Source organism: Panonychus citri, unplaced genomic scaffold (genome assembly GCF_014898815.1).
Source record: "Panonychus citri isolate SS breed McGregor unplaced genomic scaffold, ASM1489881v1 Contig00143, whole genome shotgun sequence".
Taxonomy (NCBI): Eukaryota; Metazoa; Arthropoda; class Arachnida; order Trombidiformes; family Tetranychidae; genus Panonychus; species Panonychus citri.
Genome location: NW_026515548.1, coordinates 1,823,053 through 1,832,385, shown reverse-complemented (window position 1 = coordinate 1,832,385; position 9,333 = coordinate 1,823,053). Strand labels below are relative to the sequence as shown.

The 9,333-nt window shown below is 34.2% G+C and overlaps 3 protein-coding genes across 3 annotated transcripts; 1 reads left to right on the top strand and 2 right to left on the bottom strand.

The window, feature by feature from the left end:
* The first annotated feature begins 72 nt into the window (after window positions 1-72).
* On the top strand, window positions 73-1,137 carry LOC128396265 (acetylcholinesterase-1-like). Its single transcript, XM_053356821.1, has 3 exons — window positions 73-656; window positions 826-997; window positions 1,081-1,137. The coding sequence occupies exons 1-3, from the start codon at window positions 73-75 to the stop codon at window positions 1,135-1,137; spliced, it is 813 nt and encodes a 270-aa protein (XP_053212796.1).
* A 189-nt stretch (window positions 1,138-1,326) lies between these two features.
* On the bottom strand, window positions 1,327-3,125 carry LOC128396073 (uncharacterized). Its single transcript, XM_053356593.1, has 2 exons — window positions 2,160-3,125; window positions 1,327-2,093 (listed from the first exon to the last, which is right to left on the bottom strand). Exons 1-2 carry the CDS (start codon window positions 3,084-3,086, stop codon window positions 1,941-1,943), a joined length of 1,080 nt encoding a protein of 359 aa, XP_053212568.1. The 5' UTR covers window positions 3,087-3,125; the 3' UTR covers window positions 1,327-1,940.
* Window positions 3,126-3,257: 132 nt separating this feature from the next.
* Window positions 3,258-8,801, bottom strand: LOC128396071 (uncharacterized). The gene is made up of 3 exons (XM_053356592.1): window positions 8,336-8,801; window positions 6,274-8,142; window positions 3,258-6,216 (listed from the first exon to the last, which is right to left on the bottom strand). Exons 2-3 carry the CDS (start codon window positions 7,811-7,813, stop codon window positions 3,827-3,829), a joined length of 3,930 nt encoding a protein of 1,309 aa, XP_053212567.1. The 5' UTR covers window positions 7,814-8,142; window positions 8,336-8,801; the 3' UTR covers window positions 3,258-3,826.
* Between the last annotated feature and the right edge of the window lie 532 nt (window positions 8,802-9,333).

Genomic DNA, 9,333 nt, shown 5'->3' with positions numbered 1-9,333 from the left:
CAACCGGGTGTCAATATTTCTTCATGTTTATCGTTATACCAACCACTCAAATCACAAGTAACCAATGATCTCATGTTCTGGCCAATATCAGGAGATGAATTTTTACCTTCTAATCCCGAGTCTATTGTTTCGAGTGGAGGTGTTGATCCAAATATTAACGTTCTATTGGGAACTGTTGGTAATGAAGGAGCTTTCATGTTGATACTCAAAGATCCGATTACTTTCCATCCAATTAATCCATTGAATTTAACTCTACCTCATGCAAAGTATATCTTTGGAAAACTTTTTGGTAAATCGCTGATAAATTATTATTCTGATAGATATTTGGCTAATGTAGATCCAAATGATTCTGATAATATACGATTAGCTGTTAGTCAAGCTCTAGGAGATACAATTCTCACTTGTCCGACTTATGCTTTCGGTAGAGATTTAGTCAATTCTGGATCAACTAATGTATATGCTTACTATCAATCTCAACGACCATCTCAGTCACTGCTTCCAATTGCAACGCCAAGTAAATGGCTACCTGCAAGTCATGGTGATTGTATCCCAATGGTGTTTGGTCTCCCTCTTTTGAGACCCAAAAGTTACACTACCGATGACACAATATTGTCCATGATCATGATGGACACTTGGGCTACTTTTGCACGTGGAGGGTAAGTTGAGATTTAGTTGATTAGTTGATACTTGCGCTTGAATATATGAATACTTGTTGAATATGATAAGTGTGATCATCGTATCTCATAATGAGCAAACATTGTATCGATATAAGTTGTGACTCCTGATAATTCATATCAAAGTTCATTCTATTTTTTTCAATCACAGTAAACCCTCATCAATTGGACAGCAGTTATGGTCACCTTGGAGTGACCATTCATATAAGACGATCGTATTAGATGCAAATAAAATTGGTCTAATGAATCTCAGCCCGTTGAATTTTGCTTCAAAAATTGGCCTTTCCCTCTCGTCAGTCGATATCCAATGGTACTTGAACCTGGTAAGACAATCAACAAACTAACTGATAATCGAACTCCATTTTCAATAATTACAATCTATTTTCTCTTATATTAATATCTACAGGAGTATTTTCCAAGATTGAAGATAATCAACATAGTGAACTTTAACTATCAACCATAATCAGTCCAAAACTGTCTCAATAATCTTACAGGTCGATAAACCAAACCTTTGAACATTTTCGACACTTAATTTTGATCAGTTAAACAATTGACTTTGGAAAACTTTTGATCAATTTACCCTAATTATTCAGAATTTCAATAAACTTTTAATGAATTTCCAATGACAGTTTCACAAATTTTTCTGGGATAACTGTTGACCAATGTGTCTTCATCCGCCTAATGGACTGGAAATCGTTCGGAGCCATTCCGTTTATTATCGTCAGTTTATACCCTGAATCTTTGACAAGGGTCAATATGTCGAAATATTAATTATCTCATTTGATTATGAACGATTGTTGATAAGTGCAAATGATCATGAAACATACTTGAGAAAAAAGACTCATTAATTTTTCAAATCAATTAATCAAAATAAATCAAAAGACGTACAATTGATTAGATTATCATAATACTAATTAATTGATAATAAAACGAATTGAAGAAAATAAGATAAGTTTAGTAAGTGTTGTAAAGTAAATCAAAGATATTTTTTAAAAGAACGTGAAGTTTGAATAAACTTTAATCCTTTAAAAGGATTTCTTTTACAAAGACAGTAGTATGAAACCATACGTTTCTGGACCGGAAGTAGAGAACTACTTCCGGAATACTAGTTCCATCCAAAGCGTATGGGTTCAATGGCGCTGTTTTGCTTACTCAAGTTTAGAATGGTTAAAGTTATTAACGAAAGTCGAAGTCTTCAAGATAATGGTTTGGTGTTTCAAAGATTCAGAGATGAACAATTAAATTGACTGTTTGGTTAATTGTAAGTTAAACATCACGAATAATAAACGATAGACCAGCAAAAAATATAGTCAACATGATTGTGAAGAGAGTTGAGAAAAAATTAGGACCAATTAAAGTTGATTTGAAAAATTTAAAGCCAATGTCATTACGAGTGACCCGATGGATGAACATGATCAACTGTGACAATAAAGAAAGAGAAAAATCAATCAAATCAAAAGCAAATTAGTTGTCACTTGAATTTACCTCAAACTTCATATCAGCTGATTCGTTGAAGAGCGTTAGTTTGTACAAATCATTGAGACAAAGATAAGATTTAATATTAATCTGAATTAAACTGAAAGTCATGTGCAGAATTACACTTGGACCCATGTAATGTGAGATTATTGATGATAAATGCCGATCGAAAATATAATCGTTGATGATTAGTTGGTAAGAAGCGCAAATGAGACAAATAGCAAAGTGAAGATAAACGATCGATACGAAAACATCCAAAGTTCGTGCGAGATAATCGGTTAATCTGATGGTCTCACTGTAAATACGACGAATCTTTTTTATCTCTTGCAAATTTGGACCTTTTTCAACTTGAATTGAGATCAAATGATTAATGTAATTAAACGAGGCTGTGATCAGTATCGTCGAATCGACAAGTAAACAGAAATGGAGACAGCAAAAAAATGTCACAATTAGAATTCGATAGATTAGTCTGTACATAACTTGAATGAATGAAATCCAATCAGTCGGAAGAGGAAGTTGATCTCTTATCATCCATGAGATCGCGATGATCAAGAAGAACATGAAAAATATGATCTTGAACCGAAGCCTTTTTCTAAACACGAAACTATTATTAAACTGGTTCGAAGGCAGTTCGATATTCAACCAGAGTTGATGAATTTCGTTCATTATTGAATCACGAAAAGTCCATTGGTGAGTAATAAGAATGTAGAATAGAATTATATCTTCAGCCAAAAATCTGATGAATAGAACTCGTTGAGAATCAAATGTTAATGTGAAATGGATAAATGTCTGATCGTAAATGGTTTGACCGATCAGAACCATTAGAATAATATTCCAACAAAGTTTTCTTTTCATTGAACATTTACTGAAAAAGGAAAACAATGGAAGATGCATTTGAACATAAGCAGGCGAAAAATTCTCATCCTGGTCCATCATAGAATCGACTTGAATTGAGAATAATTCAACAATTAGAAATCAGTTTACAGAGAGAATTTTAATCAAATCGATATTTTCACACTCTAAGATTGAGCCAGTTCACAGCAAGAAAATCAAGTGATTAATTGTCCTGATAAAGGTCAGTTGATTAAAGAATGGCCAGTTTGACGATTATCATTTAATTGATTTTTTTATTCAATAAAAATAGTAACAGAAAAATTTCATACAATTGGTTTAGCTCAACATTTGGAAAAACATTCAAACAATCGTTTTATAATAACAATTGCACTTAATTGTGAGACGTTTACTGGTTACTTTGATAGATGATTGAGTTGATTGTTCGTGGATCAATAACAGATCATTGGAAATACATTGTAATTAATTTGGCTAAACTATACTATAGGCACCTCTGTTGATTGTTCTGAATTTTTTGTCGTTATAGCCAATACTCATATGTGTACTATGAACTTGCGGAAATGTTTAGTTACAGGGCTTCAATAACAGAAATTTGCATTGAGCTCAATGGGATAATTCTTAATTTTGCTGAATGGGTACTCAATCAAACGTGGGGAGGCTATAGCATAATCTTACCATTAATTTAGTCATGAGATGAATGTACGTATAAAGCGTTTGGCATAAAATTAGGAAAGTATCAATAATCATTGCAAAAGTTGCGAAGTTAACAGTTAAGTAAATGGAATTGGCAGAGTTAAAATTTGGTTTGATTTTCTTACGTTAATCTAAAAAATATTGTCTTCATTTCCCTTCATTATGATGTAATTGTGAATCGTGATCAGAGTTTGACAAATGAAAACTGATACACCAGATCCACGAATTGAAAGAGTGAAATGTTCATCGGTGTCTCTCGATTTAAAATGGACAATTCTAACACAATGAGATATTTGTTTCAGATTTTCCTTAAAAATTTCGATTTCTTCATCAATCATAGTTTCATCTTCGACTAGAACTCGATAATTTGAATTGACCCAATAATCTGGAACTTTACTCGATTCAATGCCATCACAATATGTACTTTCTAGGACAAGGAATGTCATCAATCCTATTGGATCATTAGTAGAATCGAATAAATTATTTTCGAAATCAAATAGTTGCCGCTTTTTTTCGATTAAAGCAAAGATTTCATTCAATATGTCACAGGGAGATTCTTTCTTTCGCTTTTTATGAACATAAATATCTGCGATTTCTTTGAATAGAATTTCTAAAAAGAAAATAATTCTTCCCACATCGCTTTTGGTGGCATCCATCTTATTTAGATGCGAAGTACACCAATCTCGTAATCGTAACCAACATAATTCCGACGTTTTGTAATTTTCTGTCGGTGTTTCATTAAATCCTCCTTTCGATGACGGTGGGTCAATTTCGGTGACACGAGGTTCATCCGGTTTTTTATCAGATAAAGATAAAAGCTTAATTAGATGTTCGGAATACTTTCCTATCCAAGGGAGTCCATAGAAGCGCTTATTCAATGCACTCTTTTTAGTTGTCACTTCGTAATAAGCGGAAGCTTTTGCGAGAACAGCTTCTTCATATTCTTCACTTTCCTTGTCCATTCCATCAAATTCACTATAAAAAGTGTCTTCCATTTTTTTAACCAATAGATGATTAATTATGTAGATTATGGTTTCTTGGTGATCATTAGCACGTTTTAAAGGAACTTCGATGAATCTTTCGCAACCATAATTCCCTGAAATCTGGTTGAGAAGTTCAGCTTCTGTTGTGAATTCGCTCATTTCTAAGATACAAGTAACGATAGAACAATAAGATTCATAAGCTTCCGTCGCTTGTTTGATATACTTTTTTCTTCCGCTTCGTATGAGTCTAGGATTGCAAGTTTGTTCAATGAGTTTACGTTCAACTGTTCTCGCAAGGAAAAGTTTGTAAATGAAAACAATCCGATAGATATATCCCAAAGCTCTTGCAGAAAGATAACTTGGTGTGACTCCCAAATGCAAAGAATGATCAGGAGCTCTTTTGTATCTTTCTTCGTCCAATAAATTGGTAATGATTCCCGTCTTAACAGAATCAAGTGCTATGGAATATTTCAAGGCCAAATCTTTGCATATTTGGGATTTAATTCCATCGGAAAGCATATCAGCCCAAACAATATGCGAACTTGCAATTCGACCAACTACACCGTCTTGAATATACTTCGTGAAAAATTTAACGATTTCCTTGTCAATTTTACTTTCATCAAAAGTTTCTGAACTTCCTACATCCGGAAAGTTCATAGGTTCAGAATGTTGAATCTCTCTGTAAATGGTTGACCATGTTGCCCAAAACTCATCACCATCGCAATCAGATCCTGCCATTTCATCAGCATGAGGACGAGGACCATCAACAGGGAAAACAACACAATCACGGATACCATGTAATTCTGGTATATCAACAGCTTTCAATTCTAATACATCACCCGGATCCATACAAGGAAATTTAGTGACATTAACTTCAGCAGTCAAAGGTTTATCCGAATCACTTGGGAAAATGAAAACTTGTCCATATTTCAATAACCCTTTTCCTAGTCCATTACTTTTCGACGTGGCATCGGATAGGAACTTTTCTGTCGTTTCATCAAAAAACAACGATTTCTTTGGGCCTGCAGGCGTCGAGTAAATTAGTTCATCATTTTTATCGAAAATCTTGATCAAGTTGGAATCCGGATCATCACTGTCACTTGTAGGCACAACTACATAAGGTAAATAATAAGTTGCAGTTGGGTCAGCGACCCCAAACAATGTTCGAGCAGTGTTGAAATCTAATGGGATTCGAGCCTTTTGTTGAATAATATCAAGACCATGGTGGAAAACAAGCTGAAGAGAATTTCGGAAAAAGTAGTCTCCAAGTAGATTATAGCCATTCGAAGCTAATTTTTTATGGTCAATAAACCGATTTAAACAAGAAAACATTGTCAAAGCCTTAGAAGCTTTTATGGGACAATCGAATGAACCAATTAAATCTCCGATTGCATTGGAAAGTATTTCACCGAAGACATTGTTAGATAATCCAATCTGATTCAATATTGTGACCAAAGGTTTATTCAGATAAGCTTGACGTCGATCAGCGATCTTAACGATTCCAAGTTGACCAGGCTTCGAATCAATTTTTCGCATACCTAAAAGAAGAAACCATTAGTTAAATTGGTCGATTGATTGTTCAATTTTGGACTTACTTTCTCTCAGCACGATGACTTTCCCTTTTAACTTTTCACCCAAACTAATCATTCCTTTACATCCGAAATAGCGAATCTGATAAGCTGTTGGCATTTTCATTTCTTTATCCGGATTCACCTTAATTGCACCTTTCGCTTTCAACTCTGACCAAATATATTCAGCGAGCTGAGGGGACATGAGACCACAGCCATCGGTGAATGTGTATGGATTCTTAGAATCAGGATGTTCCCCGCCTTCAATATCTTTGGTGTATCGAACTTCAACATCTTTCATGTCAATAAAGGCCATAGATTGAGTGAGACTAAGACCATCTCGAGCTAATTTCTTCGAGATCCCTTTTGCTTTGCACGAACCAATTTCCTCTCTAATTTTCGCTGCATCACGGCCCATTGTATCCTCGGCATAAAGTACCAAACCATGATCACGAAGCTGTGATGAAGAAGCACCAAAAATACGATAATTTCTACCGGCAACATTGAGGCTTGGTAGAAGACGAGCACCAATACATTTTCTAAGAAAATAATATCCTGGCGATGGAAGTTTAGCTTCAGGATCTGGCGATTCTCGACGCTTCTTTTCCGCATCGATATCTTCTTGATTTCGAGTGACAGCAAATCCTAAATCACTCATATCCTCATCTCTAAAACTGACTCTCAACACGTAGTCTTTATCCGCAGCCTCAAGGAATTGCGATGATTGAAACGTCAATTCTGGTAAAATTAGTTTTCTCGTCGGGGTTAATATAACTCGTCTCAAAAGTTTCACGCACGAACTGGATGAAGATTTTATGTCTTTTATTGATTTCCATTCTTTGGCTACTTTTTTGAAAATCACTTTCAATTTCATCAGAGCGAAATCTACGTTTTTGTAAAGATACTCATAGAAAAGTCTATTTAGCGCAAAGACCAACTTTTCATTATCGTTACTTTCAATCAGATCCTTAATGAAGCTGATAAAATGATCAATTTGATTGTTCACAGTTAAATCATCTTGGAAGGCATTTGAAACTGATTGAATACTTTGAATGGCATAAAGTACTTCGAAGGGAAAATGGCCAATCGGTAGATCAACAGGTTGATGCTCGATGACTTTGATAAAACCAATTGAAACTCCCAATTTTGAGTAATGACGCCAAATAAGAAATTTAGACACAAGGTCAATAAAATGCGTTCGATTATCATCGGGTGGAAGATGCAACACGAAAGTAGAACTTTTTCCAATACAATCAGACGAAATATATTTACAATCGTACCAACGAGTCCAAAATCCTGTACCTGATTTGAAATACTGCTTGAAACCCGGACATGAATAATAACGATCATAGTCGAATTTATCAAATTTGCTTTTCATCATATCAATTTTCTTAGGATCCAAGTCTTCGGTGGCAATGAAAATCTTTGGTTGATAAGCTAAACGAAAGAAAACACTCGTACCAGAGACTGACCTCGAAACGATTACTTGCTTAATTGACTTGAATTCGAAGGAGAGTTTAAATTTACGAGTTCGATCCGATTCGATATTAAACTGAAAATCCATCATTCGTTGAATATATTTAAGGCTAGCGAATGTACACTGACTTGGCGCCCCTTTACCACCGAGAGTAATAATAGATCGCCCATTAGGTGCCTTGGTGAAGCTTTTGAAATGTTCAACAAATTTGGTTCCATTGATGATATTCCCGAAACTGAATCCACTGATAATTATTTGTTCTAAATTCTTACTAGAACAAGAACGGAAACTATCCAAGTTTACGAAAGGTTCGTCGTCCCCTTTGTTTAATTTCCATAGGAAACCAATTTTTCTAGAATGAGCATCAGATAGATCAACATCTCCATTGGGTTGAACGTTTATGGACAAAGGAATCACAGCTAAAGAAAAGATTAAACCAGAGATAATATAACGAACAGGATATTATAAAACAGAAGATGAAGCCTAAAGAGTATCCCTAATAACGGACATTTTGAAGGATTAGGATGATAAACAAATGAAGAGACTCAGGTCTTCTTACATCAAATAGAAAATTCTATTCAATGTGAAGGGCAAATAGAAATTGAAACTCACCTGTTGATCTTGATAAGCAATTGATTGTATTTTCCAAACGATCTTCTGATTGATCCACAGAAATGGATCCTTCCCATAGACCGACATAAGATTCACCTTGAGTTTTCTTATCACTTTGGTACTTCTTTTCTGATGGACTAATCCATTCTTGTCCCACTTGTACAGAGAATTAGTACCAGAGAGGCATTTCAACTGAGCTTTTGGGCAATTTATTTTAATCAATAAATTCCTTAAAATATTTTCGAAAGAAACATTTAAATGTTTCTCGTCTTTAAAATCCGATTGGAAAACTTCAAGTGAAAATCCGATTCTCCATCTATCAGGTGAATTCGCATTGGGTGGGGCAGGAATAGACATTAAGCATATAATGTCGTTTTTAACATAAACAAATAAACTAAAATTAAAACAATTAATTAACTATGGAAGAGATAACAATCAAAAGAAACCTCGTTAATCACAACTAAAGGATCACAAGCAAAGAGTAATAGCAAGAGAGAGCACTTGGATGTAACCATCGATAAGGTTTATCTCATCTTAGGAAAGGATGAGATCAACAATTCGTTCAAAAACGTTAATTCAAAGCCTAAGAGAACGAGAATCTAAATCAAAGAAAGATTTATCGATACATTCATAAGTGCTGTCTAGAAAGATTCCACATGAGAGGGAAAAAGTAGAAGGGAAAAGAATAAAAAAAGAAGCGCGAATTTCGATTAACTTTAAAGTTTCGAAAAAAATTAATCAAAATTTTAATTGTTCGTATTTCCAACAAAATTGATTCTATTTATTTAGTGGATTAAATTGTAAAATTTTATTCGACTTAATTAACATTCAAATCATCTCTCCTAAACAAACAATACAACTTTTCTCTTTCTTTCTCTCTCTTCACAAGATGGAGCGATTTTCAATTTAAATTCTTAAAACAATTAACTGATTGTTTCCAACTCCTTTGGTTAGTTTGTTGTGCTTTTAACGATTATGATTAAAAAGATATTAAATTA

Bases quoted from the DNA above. Each gene is read 5' to 3' on its own strand.
- LOC128396073 (XM_053356593.1), bottom strand. From the start codon at position 3,086: ATGATGGACCAGGATGAGAATTTTTCGCCTGCTTATGTTCAAATGCAT. The intron at 2,094-2,159 runs GTAAATTCAAGT...TTATTGTCACAG, and splicing joins CAGCTGATATGAAGTTTGAG to TTGATCATGTTCATCCATCG.
- LOC128396265 (XM_053356821.1), top strand. From the start codon at position 73: ATGTTCTGGCCAATATCAGGAGATGAATTTTTACCTTCTAATCCCGAG. The intron at 657-825 runs GTAAGTTGAGAT...TTTCAATCACAG, and splicing joins GCTACTTTTGCACGTGGAGG to TAAACCCTCATCAATTGGAC. The intron at 998-1,080 runs GTAAGACAATCA...TAATATCTACAG, and splicing joins TCCAATGGTACTTGAACCTG to GAGTATTTTCCAAGATTGAA.
- LOC128396071 (XM_053356592.1), bottom strand. From the start codon at position 7,813: ATGATGGATTTTCAGTTTAATATCGAATCGGATCGAACTCGTAAATTT. The intron at 6,217-6,273 runs GTAAGTCCAAAA...TTCTTCTTTTAG, and splicing joins AGTCATCGTGCTGAGAGAAA to GTATGCGAAAAATTGATTCG.